Source organism: Neomonachus schauinslandi, chromosome 3 (genome assembly GCF_002201575.2).
Source record: "Neomonachus schauinslandi chromosome 3, ASM220157v2, whole genome shotgun sequence".
Lineage (NCBI taxonomy): Eukaryota > Metazoa > Chordata > Mammalia > Carnivora > Phocidae > Neomonachus > Neomonachus schauinslandi.
Window position 1 is genome coordinate 105,579,882 of NC_058405.1, and position 19,577 is coordinate 105,599,458.

General features: G+C 33.3%; 1 protein-coding gene across 1 annotated transcript in view; it reads right to left on the bottom strand.

The window, feature by feature from the left end:
* Positions 1-19,577, bottom strand: part of LRP1B (LDL receptor related protein 1B) — a 1,499,204-nt gene that overhangs the window by 634,300 nt on the left and 845,327 nt on the right. The window contains exons 22-23 of the mRNA XM_044913608.1: positions 14,906-15,106; positions 8,756-9,001 (exon numbers count right to left, since the gene is read on the bottom strand). Of these exons, the coding sequence (XP_044769543.1) occupies positions 8,756-9,001; positions 14,906-15,106 (447 nt within the window). The remainder of the gene's footprint in view (positions 1-8,755; positions 9,002-14,905; positions 15,107-19,577) is intronic.

Here is a 19,577-nt window from a genome sequence, read left to right on the forward strand (position 1 = left end):
AAAAAAAAAGAAAAATTTATACCAATTAAAACAACAAGACCATAACCATCATCTTAGGCAACTAGTTAGAAGTCTGAACATTACTAAAATAGCAAACACTTACAGAGTGCTTCTTATATAGAATTATTCTTAAATATTTTATAGATCCCCATTTATGCAATCCTCACAAAGTTTTATGAAGTGCGTGATGTTATCCTCCCCATTTTGCACAGGAAGAAAGAGAGGCACAGAGAAGTTCTGTAATATGCCAGAGTCACACAGCTAGTAAGCGGAGGAGCATGGATTTGACCTGTAATTCTGTCTAGTGTTAGCAATGATTTGGAGACTCAGGACCTCTTCTAACAGCTGATGGTAGTGTATATTTGTACAACTGTGGCAATGATAGAGATGACATGTGCAACTGAAGATGCTTATGCACTTGAACATGTGGCTCAACTTGTGCACATTTCCACAAGTAGATATCATAAGAGCTTTCACTACAACATAGTTTAATGTAGCAAAACACTGGCAACAACATCAATGACCATGAACAGGAGATGCCCTGGCTCCTGTGCCAAGGACTTCATGATGCCCATATCCACCCCCACCCTCTAATAAAAATCCTGTAGAGAAAAAAAAGAGGGGGGGCGCCTGGGTGGCTCAGTCATGTGTCTGCCTTCAGCTCAGGTCATGATCCCGGGGTCCTGGGATCGAGCCCCACATTGGGCTCCCTGCTCTGCGGGAAGCCTGCTTCTCCCTCTCCCATGCCCCCTGCTTGTGTTCCCTCTCTCGCTGTGTCTCTCTCTGTCAAATAAATAAATAAAATCTTAAAAATATATATATAATCTTTTTATAATAAAACTATAATCTTTTTATATAGTAGACTATAATCTTTTTATATAGTAGAATGCCGTAGAGCATTTAAAAGGAATAAGCAGAACTATATAAAGTACTATGGATACATCTCAAAATCATATTTGTGACTAAAAAATCCAACTAGCTCCAGCTGGATATATAATGTATATGACTCCGTAAATTTAGGAACACAACAATTATATTACATGTTGTTTAAGAACACAAACTATGACAGAACAGATAGCCCAATTTCACAAAAGTAGCTACCCCTGGCAATGGAAGAATGGATAAACAGAGGCCTCAAAGTTATCTAGTGTTTCATCGCTTTCAGAAAATGATTTATACCATGAATAACATGAATAAATTAGATAAATTTTCAATATACTAAAATATGAGCTGTGAATACATTATTCTCCAATACGTTTGAAAGATTTCATAAAATGCAAGGTGATTGGAAACCTCTTTTTTTTTTTTTTTAAGGTTTTATTTTTAAGTAATCTCTACACCCAACGTGAGGCTTGAACTCACAATCTGAGATCAAGAGCTGCATGTTTCACTGACTGAGACAGCCAGGTACCCCGAAAACATATCTTGTTTACTCTGAACGGTGACTGTTACATTGACTCTTTTATTAAAACTGTCCAAAGGCTTTTCAAGTTCTTATATGTATTATAGTCATTTTGTGTTGAGAATATAGTTGACAAATGTTTACATGATTACACATGACTATAATAAACCTGTTTACCAAAATAAAAAATCAAAGTGTAAAGATTCAAATTATTTCTATTTGAACTCTGAATCCTGATAACTTCTCCAAGTGCCTATACTTTTAGGATTTCTGTTAGTTTACTAAATTATTTTTTCTTTTTTGAGCAAATAAAAAAGTTGTAATGAATAATACAATATGTAATTTCATAAACTACTGGGAAATCATGAAGACTGGATTTCAAAATTCCAAATCTTACAATGTTTTCTTTTTACCCTTTAATAATAATAATAATAAAAACCTTCTGTATAAAATATTTGGTGATAAAACACAATAAAGCATTTTCTCATGTGTTTCAATTTTGATATAAGTATATTAACTTCTTTTAGGGCAAGTTCAATTTGGAATGAATATTAGCAAAATATGAAGTAGTCATTCATTTTTGCAGTCTACTAACTTTTTTTAGTGTGCTAGCTCCTAGTGATTTATTCAGTCTCATAAATGACTGAATTTTACAGTTCAAAACAGCAAATAAGACTCCTAATATAGAAGAGGCTTGAAGTTCTGCTTTACCATGAGAAGACATATGTATAAAACAAAGTGGGTTACACTTTACATTTTTAAAGTGATGAATTTCATTTTTATAAAGGTGGCACATCACAAATAGCTTTTAAAAAACACTCAAAGGTCTTCTATCTGCAATTCATTTTTCTTTGATTTTCTTTTAATCCCACTACAGATTTGCATAATGATTGTTACAAGACAGTATATGAAAACAGTAGATGACTTGTCTAAGAAAGAGTTCCTCTTAGTCCTCTCAGGGTAATTGTTATTATGACTCTACAACTAGCAATTCTATATGAATAGCTCCTGATTCTCTATCATACATATAATGTCCTCAAACAGAAAGTGATATTGTAGTTATAATGTGTTTTCTCTCCTGCAATTTCAGAGTTTTTACTTCGTTTGTTCTCATATTTAATAATTTATTTGAATTTCTCTGTCCCCATCGTCAGATACATTTCCTCTACAGAGTAGCAACTTATGAAGTGGTAAATGGTCTATTGTTTACTCTGGTTCAATATATGTCATTACTTCCTTGTCTCCATTCCTTCAGCTATAGCTATGTTGGGAATGAATGATAGTGAAATATTACCTAAGGGTGATATACATAAGGCTGGAGGATATAGAATCTGTAAAATGAAAGGTAGGATAGACTTTCAACTATTATTCAAACTGATAAATTTGCAAGATTGTATCACCAACTGTCCATCAATATTCTTGAGAACTATTTTTTTTAATTTGTTTGTTTCATTTTGTTTTTCTCCATTTAATTACTTGCCTGAAAAATTCCTGGATATGTTTTCTCAGTACCTCTGCTTTATATTTCAGGTTTCTTAAAAACTTGTCTATTCATTCCATTAATAAGTGGTAGGAATCTGCACTTGGGGTGTGTGTATATATGAAAGAGTGAGAGAGAGAGAACTCATTGAGGGGTATGAGTTTTTGAGATTTTGCTCAAGAAATGCAAAAGTCTTTGCATTTCTAAAATATGGCCCAGTGCTTTTTGCTAGGTTGTATTTAATAAATAACCTGCAATTAAATAAGTGAATGAATGATTAATTATAAGAATCACTGAATAAATAGTTAGCCCAGCAGACATTAAATAGAGAGGAGATAAAAGTGATTATGGGAGGAAGAAAATAAGAAGAAGAGTAAAGCAAAGAAAGGAGTGAGTGATGAAGCAGAAAGATAAAGAGGAATTGTTCCGTAAAGGTCAATGTGAATAATTAATAGAGGGGTAAAAGAATGCAGAAGATAGTTAACATGTCTACAGTTTAGTACATGCAACTAATTCCTACAAATCAATAAGAAAAAGGCAGTGATCTTAGTAGGAAAATGGCCAAAGAAAATGAAGAGATGCAAAAGGCTAACAAGAATATAGAGAAATGCTCAAACTCATTGTAAGAAAAAATACAACTAAAGCATTGAAACATCACTTTACTCCAATATACTGGATGACAAAACGAGAAATTCAGATAATTTTAAGAGCTGACAAGGATGTGGGGACTTTAGAAGTGTACTGTTGGTGAATATGGAGACTGTTCAACTGCTCTGAAAAGAAACAGGTTCTTTCTCATAGTAAGTATAAGCATACCCTATGAGTCCGTAATTTTTGTCCCAAATAATTTTCGTGCAGATTTATAAGAAGTGGTAAATGTATGTCTACGGCAGCATTACTTGTGCAGAGATTTGCGGTGATTTGAGCATATTTATATTGTAGGGTGGATAAACAAGAACAGGCGGGTACACGCCATATGATACTACATAGTGGTTAGAAACAATAGATTAGTTGTACACATAGCACAGATCATAAAACTATTAAAAACTTGTTACTATTTTAAGTAATAGAGGAAGCATTTACACCCAACAAGCATTTGCTACAAAATGTATTTTTATGTATTTCGAAAGAGGTATAAAATAATTTGATGCAGTCTCAGCTTTTAAGAAAGTTTAGGTCTAAGTGGTGACAGAAATAAGCTCATAAAACATACACTATTCAAAGGCATCACAAGTCTTTGAGGGCACACAGCCCAGGGAGATGGCCTGGATCTTTGTTAGCTTGTAAAAGCTCTTGCTTTGGAGTCAGGTAGAATGAAGTTCAAAAGCTTTGCTCTAACATCTCTTTGCCACAGGCCCTGGGTAAATGAAGTAATCTTTCTGGGTCTCAGTTTCTAAAGGTATAAAATCAGAATATTAATAATATCTGTCAGTTTCCTATAAGATATAAATGAACTGCCTGTCGCATTGTTACATGCTTGATAAATGGTAGCTATTAGTAATATTATAATAATTAACTTGAAGAAAAATTCAGAGGAGAGGGTTTCAAATACAATATAGGATTTCCAGAATGTAGAAGATATTGTCATCCTGAAAGGTCACAGATGATAATGAGCAGAGTACATGAAGGAGATGCTACAATAAAGTGATGTATGTGAAAGTACTTTATACATTCTTGGCCACTATTTATTTACTACCATTACTAATGATGAAAACAGTAATATTGTGCCTGGAATGGAAATCCACAGTGGAGGATAATGAAAGATTAGGTTTGAGAGATAAAATAAGCAAAAATGAAGAAGGCCCTAAATAGCTGACTGAAGAATCTGATGTTCTTTCCATAAATAATTGAGAGTTAGCTTAAAATCATAAATAGACACTGACATAAAAAAAGTGTCATTTTACTAAAATAAAGAAGTGGATCGCCAAATTATACCCTCTCACACAGCTTGATTCCCTTGGTCTCTTCACCTATACTTACCATTATTCCCCAAAGTGGCCCATCTGCTTCTCATTACTTTTGTTCTCTTTTCTTTTTCTTCTTTACTATACTTTGGACCTCTTTCCATTAATTCTCATCTTCCAGATTTGGATTTCCCCCTCTCTTTTCAAAAAAAAAAAAATACTAAATCCCTTTAAGTTTCAATATATTCTTCTTACAAACTAAAGAAACAAGAGGATAACAACAAAGAGGCCAGAGAGAGGACTGCCATCATCATTACAACATCTGTTGCTCCTGGCTAGGACTGTGGTACTGATGCTACCAGCTGGAGAAGGAGCACTGAGTCCAAAAGATATTGTGGAGGACAAATTTAGATATGGAGAGAGGGGTCAGCAAAGAACTGGGGAAGTCAAAGATAAGTTTAGGTTGTGTACCCCGAAGACCAGAAAAAAAAAAAAAATGGAGACGCTGACAGGCTATGGATAATTGAGAGGAGAGAAAGAGTACACTTCAGCCAACTAATTTTGAGGTGACTCAGTGATACCCAACTAAAGAGAACTGGATAGTAGGAAACACAGCATAGCTGGAAATACAAATGCAACAGTAATTTGATTGGAGGTGATAAAGGAAGATCTCCAAGAGAACACATATATAGGTATATGAGAATTAAGGTTTGAGTAATGGGCACAGTTTACCAATAGGAGATCACTATATTTATACAGTTTTGTTTTTATAAAATTATGGATTATATCCATTAATCACTTTCCTAAAAATGATGTAAATTGAATTGAAAAATAAACATAATTTTTCTAAAGCACTCATAATATTTTATTCTGGCATCTAATATAATTTCCACAAAATATTTTGTGGTTTAGTTAATAAAAAATGGACAAGAAAAGACATATTTATTGAACAACTCTTTTGTTCTTAGATCACTGAAGATCATAAAAATAGTATTTATGGAAATCTTTATATTTAACTAACAAGATGTTAGGAGTGAACTTAGAGAAAACAGAATCAGTTCAGCAATTCAAAAGTCAGGTTGTAAAGAATTTAGGAAGAAAGGAGCCGAGAGAAATAAGAAAATATAAAAGAACTACAGAAGATTCAAGAGGGAAAAAGGTGGGGGAGTCATGGTTCTAATTTGAAGCATAAAGAGTTCTATTATTCTTTACTTTTAAAATGTCAAGAAGAATAAGCACAGGTATTGCATTCAGTAGAAAGGACACATTTTAAACGTGGGGACCCAACTTAAAAATGATGGAAAAAAGTAACAAAAGATGGGCAAAAAAAAAAAGAAATTTTATTTTCAAAGTCCAGTAGTTAATGGTTAATTCATTTTTATTGAACTCTGAATCTACTACAGGTTTTTAAAAAAGAAAGGAAGTGAATAAAATACAGAATAAATCCTTTTTATATATAAAAGTTGGTTTAAATAAAAAAATAATCTTCAATAGCTAACAAAACCTATATTATCTGCAATAATACAAACACTGACAATGGTATTTGGTATACTGTATGCTTCAGGAAGGGATAAATTACCAGCAGGTTAAATTCTCAATGCAAGAAAGCTCCACATTAACTTTAAAAGGTAAAATATACCTTTGCTTCCCTCTTTAATTATAAACAAAGCAGATGTGAAATACAGCAATCTTAACAGTGAGAACTGATACAGTACTGTTAGAGTTTCTTTCTAAGCTTGGAGTGGAAGGAGCCGATTACATTAGGAGGATTATCTTTGCAGCTGGTCACTTATATTCAAAGGTTGAATTATTTTAATATTGAACGTGAGTTGTTATTGATTTCATAGAACACAAAAGCATTATGATAAGTCAATAATTTTGTCATCTGTATCCAAAAACCAGTTATGGAGCCAATTCTCTTGTAAAATATGATTACGTTTTGATCTACTGTTTCCCTAATCCAAACATGTACATAAATAAAATGACTATTATTACGACAAATTGCTGTATTTTTTTTCAGCCTCTCATGCCAGTTACTTTATACAAGATTCTTGGAGAAGAAAGAGTCTAATAAATATCTGCTAAACTTATGGCTCTAGGACTCAAATTTTAAAAGCCAGGAGAAATGACCACAAAACAACATTTGAAATAAAAGAGTAAAATAACTTAATATTCTCTGAAAAAATATAATACTTTTGATTGCATATTATTTTTCTATAACTGGACTGAGTATTATGTAAAACATAAGAGAAAAATCTATAACTTGATTTTTGACTGCAAGATGCTTATTATTTCATCAGAGAGATAAGGAATATAGAAAGCACATTGATGGGAATATAAAACAGCAAGTTAAAAATGTGGACACATATTTTCATGGACAATATATTCTAGACATAGAAAGGAGAAATAGAGAAAAAAATACTTGAAAGAATATTTCCTTAAAGAAGAAAGATTTGAGCTCATACATCTTAAAGAATATCCAGAATTTTTAGAGATAAAGAGGGGAAGTACAATCTACGTAGAAGAAACAAAATGAGAAAAGTTTATGATGTGTAAGTTCTTAGCAGTCTGATGAAGCCTGTGTACCACTTATCAGAAAGTTTTAAAAAGTGCAAAAACAGTAAGAAAAAAGTAAAAAAAGAAAAGTATACATAGACAAAGGAATCAAATACTGTATATTAAAATGCAGTTACCGATAGTGAACAAAAAGACCACTTTTGGATGTAGTAATATGCATGCTTTTTTATTACTGTATTTGATAAAAGATTGTGCAGTAGGTCTAATGACTCCCATTACTAAAGCAATAGTGGTTTCCAAAGCCTGAACATATATGATATTTTGACATATCAGAACAACTTTAACATGACGTGAATGTATATTACTTCAATTGGAGACACACGGTTGCTGCTAATAATTAGTGTTAACTTTCAGTGAGACATTAAAGAAAATAAAGGTAATATTTTCCCCAACAACATTCATGGACCCCTTCCATTCTATCCATGGACTCTAAGTGTCCCTCAGACTCAGTTAAGTCTCTGGAGAAGATACTGCAAAGCTATCATTCATTAAGTACCTAATGGATATGGGGCACAGTAGCACGTTCTCCAGGTTAGTGTTGCAAAATGCTATAAGGGAGACATTGTTAAAATGGGCACTGATATTTGCAAGATAAGAAAACTGAGGCTCAAGCAGTACATCTGCCTAAGATCATGTCCATAATGAATGCCACCTCAGGATTAAAGTTCAAAGTCAGATTCCATAGTCTCTGTTTTTCTCACTATGGAATCTGGCCTAGAGAATCATCAGAATGTTTTAAGTGGGCAGTTAGAAGATGAATACAGCCAGAACAGAGTTTATTCCAAGAATAGAAGACATACAATTGGAAGTGTGGGCCAGGACCAGACTTTGGAGGGTTCTGAAAGCTTGCAAAGAAAAATAAAAGTAAATGCTTTTGAAAATACAAAAAGCCTTTAGGGAGGATGATGATGAAAGTGGCATTTCAAGAAGGAAGAAAATAATCTGATGGACTGTGATTATAAGGATTACTGTAATATGCTCTCTACAGAAGATTTTGGAGTAGGTCTAAAATGACACATTAGGGGCTCCTGGGTGACTTAGTTGGTTAAGCGTCTGCCTTTGGCTCAGGTCATGATCCCAGGGTCCTGGGATCGAGTTCCACGTCAGCTCGCTGCTCAGTGGGGAGTCTGCTGCTCTCTCTCCCTCTGCCCCTCCCCCTGCTCATACTCTCAAATAAATAATAAAATATTTTAAAAAAATAAAAAAAATAAATGCCACATTATACTTCAATGCCTTATTTAAACTTAGTTGAATCATTTTATTAATTCTTCAAAGGTGTTTTTGGATTATTTTCTCAAGATCTAGTCTTAAATATAGCAAGATACTCAACACAGGAAAAAACCAGAAAGGCGCTCGCTATTCTTCAATCTAGCAAAACACACATCTACTTACCAACACTTGTGCAACTTTCCCCGTCCACATCCAGCTTCCACCCTTCATAGCATGAACACTTGACTGTGTACTTGTGCTGCTCACACACTTGACTGCACTTGAGATGATTGCTACAATAATCTATAATTTCACAAGTCTTATTGTCTTTGTTGAGCTGAAGTCCTTCAGGACAGGAACAGACAATTCCTCTTCCAGGAACAACAGAGCAGTGATTGCTACAGCCTCCATTGTTCAGTGAACATTCATCTATAAAAGGAGGGGAACAGATTACAGGCATTATCAATGCTTTTGCTCAATTAAATACTAATCATTGAACTCAATTCTCTAAGGCTGGAATTAGAGCAAGGGTATTATAAATGAATAGAAAAAGCTCTCTGGCTATTTTTTTTTCAGGGATTGGGGTGGGAATGATAAAATAATTCATTGAATGACCAAATATAATTCTACATGATAGGAACTGGGAATGGAAGGTTTTCATTTCTGTAAAACTTTGGAGTATACTTTGTTTTACCCCATAGAGGTAAAGTGTACTCAATGTTTCTTTCTGTTATAACTGGAAAGATTATGCTGAGCCTTTTAGCTGTTGAGCAAAATCAGTTGCTAAGGCCTCCCCAAGGACATACATTGATGATCTGAAAATTTGACTTAGCTCAGTGTTTATAAACAAGCATATACCTATAATGAATCATATTTATGTATATTCTTCTACATCTATAGTCTGAGTCATGATGATAATGCAGGATGGATTAGTTTGCTCTTTACTGGCTACAGCCATTTATTTTTAAGTTAGGTAAATTATACATTTACCCTATATATTGGTTATTATGATTAATTCAATGAGGCAACGAAAGCATTGTAAATAATATACGTATAAGAAAAAAACTGACTTGTTATTTGGATTGATATAATGAGCAACTAGTATTTATTACATGGATAATATGATTCATTTATAAAGAAAGAAACCTTTTCTTTCATAGTCTTATAATTTACAGTTGAATTACATATATTTATTTCTGATTATATTTTATTATGAAATTATAAGGTCCATGAGCATATACAAAATATCTGTTCTGTTTAGCAATGTATATCCAATAGCTAGCACAGTGCCTAGCATAGAATAAACAGTTAACAATAGTTGTTGAATAAAAAAAAATGTCCAAAAGCACACAGTTACCCCCAAATGGAGCCACCACTTGTCCAGTTGGGAAAATTTCAAGATGACATACTTATGCCATTGATGAAAACAGCAGATAACTGTTTTTTTTCAACCACAGTATTACCTATCCCTATCTATTCCTAGATGCATAGGAATAAGGCTAAAAGAAGCTTTGCCTTAAAAATATTTTCAAGTCGTTTTCAAAGCCTGTTTAATTAGTTGTTTTTTGAGTCATGCTAAAAGACAATGCTGTTCAATGATTGACAAATTGCAGTAATATTTACTTATATACCTCAAATATTTCCTGTTGTCTATGAAAATTTATCTAGTTCAAAAATTGAGCTTAAGTATAACACTTTAAAAATATTTTCTGTTTTTTTTTAAAGTTCTATGTGGGTCAACTTTTCTTCATACTATTTGTCACCAGAAAAGAAGTTACAATAATAAGAAAAGGAAAATGATTATATTAACTATTCTCTGTAAGAATTCAGGTTTGGTATTATTTTAGAAGAAAAAAATAGATTCATTTAGCTCTTCCAAATATGTTTGTTCACCCATATCATAATCATTTCAAAACAATAGTCATTTTAAAGTATTTGCCCATTTCAGTTCAATTGACATTCTTTTTCAAGAGAATTACTGTAAAGAAATATCATCATACCCAACAGGTGAAAAAAAAAATGTTGCAGTTCTTTTAGCTTATTTCAAATATGATTGTTCTCACAGTACTGAAGTGTCTCTTGCTGACACTATCAGTGGAATGAAGTCATAGATTTTTAAAAACTAAAATTTACATTGATATCTAAAATTGAACATACAAATGTAATGCCAATATTTGTGTGGCTAGTCCTTTGTTAATTTCTCCTTAACCCTAAACCTATCATTATATCCTGCAATTTTCTTTTCTTTTTTGTTTTTAATTTTACTTATTTATTTGAGAGAGAGACAGAGAGAGAGAGAGAGCACAAGCAGGGGGAGAGGCAGGCAGAGGGAAAGGGAGACGCAGGTTCCCAGTGGTGCAGGGAGCCCAATGCAGGACTCGATCGCAGGACCCTGGGATCATGATCTGAGCTGAAGGCATATGCTTAACCGACTGAGCCACCCAAGTGCCCCAATCCTGCAACTTTCTTTTAAATTTTTTATTACCTAACAAAGAATTTCTCATTGATGGAGCTCTAGTCAGGTTCCTCAGAGACTTCTGTTCAACTAGTCCTCAACATTGGCTTATAAAAATTGCAGACCCATACCCTTAGTATAAATAATTTCAATCTTCACCCCCTTCCCCAATCATATGCCTCCCACCACCCAAAAAGAGATTCCAACAAACACTAGCATAGTTTCTAACCGCTTAGGACAGCCTTCCTGGTACGACTCCAGCCCTGTTTTAAGTGGCTGCTTGAGAAAGCTCTATGCTGGTAGGAGAATTTACCGTTTGTTCCAGCCAAAACCTGGTGATAGACAGACAGGCCCTGGAACCCCATCTTAGAACAGTTAGAAAGCTTGCGATTATAAATCTTTTCTCTGCACCTTGAAGATGTAAATCTTCTACCACTCAGAACTGTCTTCTCAAGGACTTGAGAAATATCTTTTTGAAATGCAAACATTCCAGAAGATAACTCACTCTTGCTCACAGCCCTGTGGGTGCTTTGTTTTGACTTGCACCACTGTCTCAAGTCAAAGATATGAGAAATTTGTTTCTCCTCTGGGATAAGCACCAATTAACAAGCCCAGATTGCCCAGTCACATGGACCAACCCCCTTACCACCCCTTGGTGCCTTTCCTTTAGCAGGCTTCAAAATGCTTCTAGTCTTTTGTTTCAGTGAATTTGATTTCAGTTCACATGAAATATTCTTCTCTATTGCGATAATTAATACTGAATAAAATCAATCCTTACCACTTCAACTGGAGTCCAACTTTGCTTATCTTTGATATACACTTATAGCAAGGTTTAACAGTTAACTCTATTCTTGAATGACTCAAGATTTTTCTCATTTGTTTCTTAAACAATACCCGTTTCTTAAAGTATATCCGTTTCCCCTTGAAATCATTTGAAAATCCCCCCGAGAAAATAATCCCTTCACTAGGATTAGGAGACTTATTTCATTCAGGGCTCCTTTTCTGATTTTTGTTTGTTTTGGCTTTGATTTTGCTTTATAGGTCAGATTTATCTGGAGAAAACAAAATAAGAAACTCTTCACCACCCAAAGGGTATGATTTTTCCATGTCAGGACATTTCCCAAGTATTAAGTCCACAGATGACAAATCATTTTCATACAAGATATTTTTATACAAATCTTACATGTATTGAGGAACAGGACACGAATCAACCCCTGTTTCCTTTTTAACAGGGGATGGTACAGGAGGGAGCATTAAAAAAAATAAAACAGCTTTTTTGAATACAATATTTGGAAGGAGTAGACATGAAGAGGGCAAAACCTACATTTTCATCATATACAGCAAATGGTTTAAAAAAAACAAACAAAAACTCTTTCGACTTTGGGAATCTCTCTCTAAAAAGCATTTCCTAGTTACTAGCCAACCCATGCCAATTATTTAAAGTTAATTCACTTGCTATATCTTTTATGTCCACTGGGTAAATGATTCATTATGCCCACTGCTGCAGCACTCATAAACCAATACCCCTGCCTAGCTCGACAGGATCTAACCTATCACTGATGGGCAAGGACCTTGAAAATGAGAGACCAAAACCAAAACAAACGAAAATCTTTCCAAGGACCTTGAAAATAAGAGACCTCTATGGGTACCAATATTGCCTATAAGGATGCCATCCACTGAACTACAGTACAAAGGTACACACAAAAGCAAATAAGAAAAGGAAAACCATAGAAGGTAATTCAATCCTTGACCAGTATTTGTTCTTGATTTTCATTTCCCTAACTTTCCTTCAACTTCACCTCACGAAGGGGACAGTATAGGACTTCAATATGCCATAGTGCTGTAAGCAGGACAGAATTGTCTTTTTATCTTCTCTGGCATGACCACACCTAGCTTTATTGTAACCTCTTTCACACCTGTAATTCTTTGAAATGTTTGAGCAAGTTTCCTAAGCTGATGAATACAGTGGCTTGATAGTAAAAAGCGATTTTCAGTCTTGAGGTAAACAAAGAAATAAATTCAGAAGAAATCCCCTTTGCTCTTTATTTTACTAATTCAGAGAGCCGAGGATAGGAAAATAAAACTGTGTTTTCATAACAATATTTTCATTTTTCTTAATGATTGTATTTTGTCTTCCTTGCCTTCATTTAACCTGAAGGTTGAGAAAAGGTAGAAAAGCACTAATTTCTTTCAATACCTGTAGTACAACTGGCATTATTACCATGATTTCCTGATCAATATTATCGTTTCCATTTTTGTGATGAGGAATCTGACATTTCAAGAAATTAAGTTACCTGCCTAGGTGATTTAACTGAAGTAATTGAAGAACAGAATTTAAACTTGTCAAAATCTCGATTTTTTTCTATATTTACACATTTTCAATTTTAAGAGTGTTGATAGTTTCCTTCTTTCAGAATTGCTCTTACAACCTTCATGAGCAATCATCACATATTGTAATGCAAGAGATATTTCCATCCACCAATCTACTCCATAAGGGAGAATAAGCGGGGAGAAAAAGAAGTAAATACAGAGAAACTAAGTATGTTACTTTGTATTTGTTGTTTACTTTTAGGATTTTTTGGGGGGTGGGAGTTGAATCTTTTTGTTTAAATTTTAGCATCACAGGGGCACCTGGGTGGCTCAGTCATTTAAGCATCTGACTCTTGATTTCGGCTCAGGGTCATGAGATCCAGCCCTGCGTCGAGCTCTGCGCTGACAGGGGAGTCTGCTTGAGATTCTCTCTTTGCCTCTCCTTCTACCCTTCCCCCTGTTCTCTCTCTCTCTCTTTCTCACTCTCTCTAAAAATAAATAAGTCTTCAAAAATAAATAAATAAATAAATAAATAAATTTTAACATCACTGAATGAAGACTGTTGCAGTTACTGTTTCAAGGTTGCTTTATAGAATCACAGACTCTTTGGAAGAAAGGACATTTATTACATAAATTTAAAACATAATAACAGAGTTTTTTTTATCACTCAGTATTCTATTAGTGCTCAATTCAGATCAAAATATGGTAACTTTAGGCTTAAATGTAGTTGTCTTTTCTATTTTCAATTAGGTAGCTTCATCATTTCCTAAAGTCATTTTCTCAGTCCCTAGTCACCTCATTATTATTCTTATCATTCTGTAAACCCTTCCTCATTACTCTATTAATATCACCTTCAGTATTATCTAGAAAACATATTTTGAAAATCTCCTTGCTAAATGCTTGATCTCCCCACAGAAAAGGAAATGTAATTTTCTTTATATGTTCTGGTTGGCATAAAAAGACAACTAGTCAAAAGTGATTTCAAAGCTCAAAAGCTACCAGACTGAAATCATCATTTTAACTAGATACAGCATGCCAAAGAAAGCTATTGTAAGAGGACCAAAAACTTCAGAGAAAATTATATAAACCTGAATAATATTCAGTTGGTTTTATTATTCAATCTGTTCCTTTCCTTTCCTCTTTTTTAAAAATACTTCTATTGTAATGATTGGAAGGTATGATAAAATCCACTGGATGGTAGTAAACTCCATCCCATAGGTCCAGAATAAGAATGTTCTCTTGTTTTGAATGACTCACTGATGAAAAAATAATCAGTTTAATTGTGGAAACAGCATTAAGCATCCAGAGATCTAAATGATGAGCACAATTATACAGTTAAGTCAGTTGGCTGTAGTCCAGCCTTTTCTGCTTTGTTTTCAGAAAATTTGGATCATCTTTTAAAAACTTTTAATAAGCTTACAGTCCCTGAAAAATGGAGATAGGTTTCAAGGCTAAACGTTACATTTAAAGGAAATAAATGGAAGGAACGCATGTTACTCTAAGTATCAGCAAGGGGACTAAATGTCTCTAGTCTCCAGAGAGAAGCAAATCAGTGAAACATGCAATACCACAGAGATCGCCTTCATCAGACCCATCCAGACAGTCCCTTCTCCCATTGCAGAGTTTCTCTGGCTGCAGGCAGGCTGAAGTGTCATTAGCACAAGGGTACTTGGGTGGTCCACATAAAAAACTGTCACAGTCATCTTCATCTGACTGATCTTCACAATCGATATCTCCATCACATATCCATGCTTTGTTGATGCATCTCCCTTAAGGAAACAGAAACATCACCCATTTGATTGTTGTAATTAAGTCACTGTCCTAATGGATAGTCACTACCATCTTCAGTCAGAGGCAGAACTATGTGCTATTAGCAAGAAATTTATTTGCTGATAGTCTGACAGTTTATTTTCATGACAGTATTTGAGTAGCTCTCGCCCTCCTTGTTAATGATCTTAGAGTTAAAGCCTTAATATTTTCCTCGGTTTCAAGTTACTGTCTGTGGACTAATTGAAAGTTTCATTATGATACCTTTAAAACAAACTTCAAACAAACATTTGTATATAAGTCCCTTTTAGAGACCTAAATTCAGGTAAACGTTATCAGTGTCTTTTGCAGCCCTGAATTTAAGCAAACGATTTATTTCACGGAGAAAATGTCCTTCTGTCTACATTTATAACCCCAAGACCTCAACTCTTCCTCACACCTAGACATGTATATTCCCCTTCATAAAAAAATATAAAATGTTATTAAACATCTTGGTAGCTAAGGGATACACAGACAGAAGTTATGGAAATATGTTTTTCTTTATTGACTTTGAAAGGACAAAAATGATTATTTAGCCAGCAGTTTTCAAAAGTAATAATGTGAAATGCAGAGAAAGCAATGGCCACTGTCTTCGTCAATCTTTTTTTCACTCTAAATTGTTCCTCCTTTCCAGAATGGTTATATTTTTCTTCGAATTAATTATCTTTTCTGGATTATGCAATGTTAATGTGTAATGTGAATAAAAAATGGACTTGAAGATAAATACTGGTTATTAGCTGACTGTATACCAACAACTCATAAAAGGGGTAGGGCAAATGAAAGGGAAAAGAAAAACACTATATTGTACATGTCATAGAGTATATATTCAGATGTCTATGTCAACCTTAAAGGTTACTAAATTTTTAAATAATTAAAATATTGGTGAGGGATGCCTGTGTGGCTCAGTCAGTTAAGCGTCTGCCTTCTGCTCAGGTCATGATCCCAGGATGCTGGGAATGAGTCCCGCATTGGGTTCCCTGCTCAGCGGGAAGCCTGCTTCTCCCCCTGCCTGCCGCTCCCCCTGTTTGTGCTCTCCCTCTCTCTCTCTCTGGCAAATAAATGAATAAAATCTTTAAAAAAAATAAAAATAAAAATAAATGAAATATTGGAGAAAGGATGTTTCGCTTGCAGAAATACGTAAATAATTTTCCATACTATTAAGTCAAATAAGAAAAAAAAGCAGAAATGATCAGTTCCATAGTTAATATATATGCATTTCATAATCAACATTAATTATTGATGAAAACACTCTTAAAATAAGAAATGATGGATACTTCACTAATCAATTTGATATAAATGGAGAAACATTATAAATTTTTGCTTTACATCATAAATAAAATTAACAGTGTTATTATTTATATTGTTCTGGAGATACTATCTAATATAATTAGATAACAGAAATAAATGAGGTATAAAATTAGAAAAGTATCAGTACATGCAAGTTAATATAATCATATAATCATAAAATCAATAAAAACTAATAAAGAAGCATAAAAAACTAAGAATTCAAAAAATAGCTAGTTTCAAAAATTACACAGAAATCTGTAGGTTTTATATCTCAACAGACTATAGTAGAAGATGGATTTAAAAATCTACCATAAAACAAAGTATTTAAGTTAAACTACACAAGAACTGTATAGAATTTACATGAAGAAAATTTAAAAGTCTACCAACAAACCCAAAAGAAGTCTTGGATAAAGATACGGGTTGGTCTGAAAGAAGATTTATAGCTGTAAAATATTTTCCCTCAAATTAATCCTAATAAAATAGTAACAATATTATTACAATCCTATAAGCTTATCCTAAATTTAAGAAAATAAAAATGCAAATAACATTTGGAGTCTTCAAAAAAAGAGAAGAAAATTGATGAGTAGGAATTGTAAATGCCAACTATTCAGAAGTATTATAAAGTAACAGTAGTCAAAATATTTTTAAAAGAATATCAATCAACACATCAACAATTGAATAGAATATTAGCCCGGTGATGGGTATTAAGAAGGGCACGTATTGCATGGAGCACTGAGTGTTATACGAAAACAATGAATCATGGAACACTACATCAAAAACTAATGATGTACTGTATGGTGACTAACATAACATAATAAAATTAAATTAAATTAAAAAAGAATACAGATATCAAATACCCAAAAATTGGCAGTTCAAAATAGTAAAGATAATGGAATTACAAAATTGGTGATGTTAGGAACACTGCTTAGACATCTGGAGGGGAAAAAAAAAAAAGCTGAATCTTGATGCTTACACTAAAATATATTCTAAGTAGATCAAAAAGTAATCATTTTAAAATAACAATAATTGCACACACATTCTAGAATAAAATAGATATGAAAACAAAACAACAAAAACTTTAAATGTTCATTACACAAATCCAGAAAACATAAAGGACAAATTTATAAGCTTAATTTCATAAATATTTTTAATTCCACATTGCAACAATATAATCCATCTATAAATTCAACACAAAGTTGGTGAGCCAGAAAAAATTTTATTATTTTTGAAAAAAGGGCTTTTTTTCTTTAAAATATAAAAGGCTCTTACAAATAAATAAAATAAAGATCAATAAACCAATACAATCGCAAAATTCACAATGAATCAATAATGACTTACAAATGTACAATGATCAAAAATATCTTTTAATGAAAAACTAAGCTAAAACAGCAATTTGATACCATTTTTTCCTCTATAAGATTGGTTCAATCTATCAGATTGATTTAGATTAAAAAATTGGATAATACAAGGATAGATTTGACAAAGTTGTGTGCAACATCCCCAATGTTGAGGGGGCTACAAATTGGAATAATCTGTCTAGGGCAATGTTATGAAATCTAGCAAATAAAAAATGCATCAATTCTTCACCAGAGTAATTCTAATTTTAGATTTTTTCTCATTAACAGGTTTGCCCAAATGCACACGGATGCAATACAAAGATATGTGTTGCTGCTTTGTATATATGAGCAAAAGACTGATAACAGTTTAATCATTATTGCAAGACTGGTGACATCAATTACAATGCATCCATGCACTGAAATTATACACTTGAGTGAGAAAGAATGAGATAATTCTGCATAAGGTAATATAACACAATCTCCAAAACATATCAATAAAAAAGGCACAAAACCAAGTATATGGTAGGTTTTCTTATATGTTAGAAGATATTTATGTGATTACCAATATCTAGAACTATAATTCCATACACATATCAATATAGGTATATGGACAGGTTTGTCTCTGGATGAATTCTTTCTGGGAGGCTACATAAGAAATAGCTAACAGTGATTGCCTCTGGTGAGGAAGACTTGAAGTGCTGGAAAACTAGAGTAGGAAAGGAGAATTTTTCACTGAATCCAGTTGTGCTATTTATTTTCCTTCTACCATATTTCTACATGGCTTCCTCCCCCCCAAAATAGCTCATTTTTAAAATGACGATGATATGTATACACGTGTGCCATAAAGTGTGATAGTTTCTACAGATGCATGATGAAAATTCTATGTTGAGGTGACTCTGTGACTTACACTTCCCTAGGAACTTTAGGAAATATAAGAAAGTCCTAAAACCCATTCCCTGTCACCAAAGAGTTTATAATCTAGTTAACAAGACAAAGTCAATGCATAACATATAGTTTTAGTCTAAATTATGGCATTCTGCACTTAAGTAATAAATTGTAGGGAGTCATCTGCAAATATAATAGAATGAAAGGAGAATTCAAGAGTAATAGAGTACTTTCTATTTTTGTTTGGTAAATCAAGATGTGATTTCCTTTTCTTCCTTCCTTCCTTCCTTCCTTCCTTCCTTCCTTCCTTCCTTCCTTCCTCCTTCCCTCCCTTCCTTCTTTCTTTTTTTCAGATATCACTAATTTACCATGACATGCTTAGTTGCTGACTCCAGAATAATCTTAGTATTGTTTCAACAAACCTGTCCATAAACCACTATCAAGATTTCAGAGTCCGAAGAGCAGTAAAACCTATTTTCTATCCCTGACGTAAATGCTGCCTAGAAAACGTAAAGGAAAATCGTATTCAAATGACTAGTGATTGTAACTCAGACTATGTTACCAGAGATATGAATAAACATCTTAGATAAAATTTACAAGTTTAAATAGCTCTCTCCTCTCTCTGATTTTCAGGGGATGTTTGAAATGTAACTGCTCCTCCCTTTCTTATTTGTTTGGTTTTAATTCTTGCAAAAATGTGGATTAAAAGGGCATACCAGGTATAAGTTTAAATTTCTAATTCATGACAATTAATTGGGGAAAACCTAAAAGCAAATGATCATAGTAAGTAGGGCTAAAGAGTGTTGATTTTTACTTGATTCATATTAAGACAAATCCTTACATAGCCAAGTCATTGGATGTAATATTTTGAAAGAATAAATATTACAAATTTCCTTGTTTAATCTCCCTCTTCTATATATAAGAA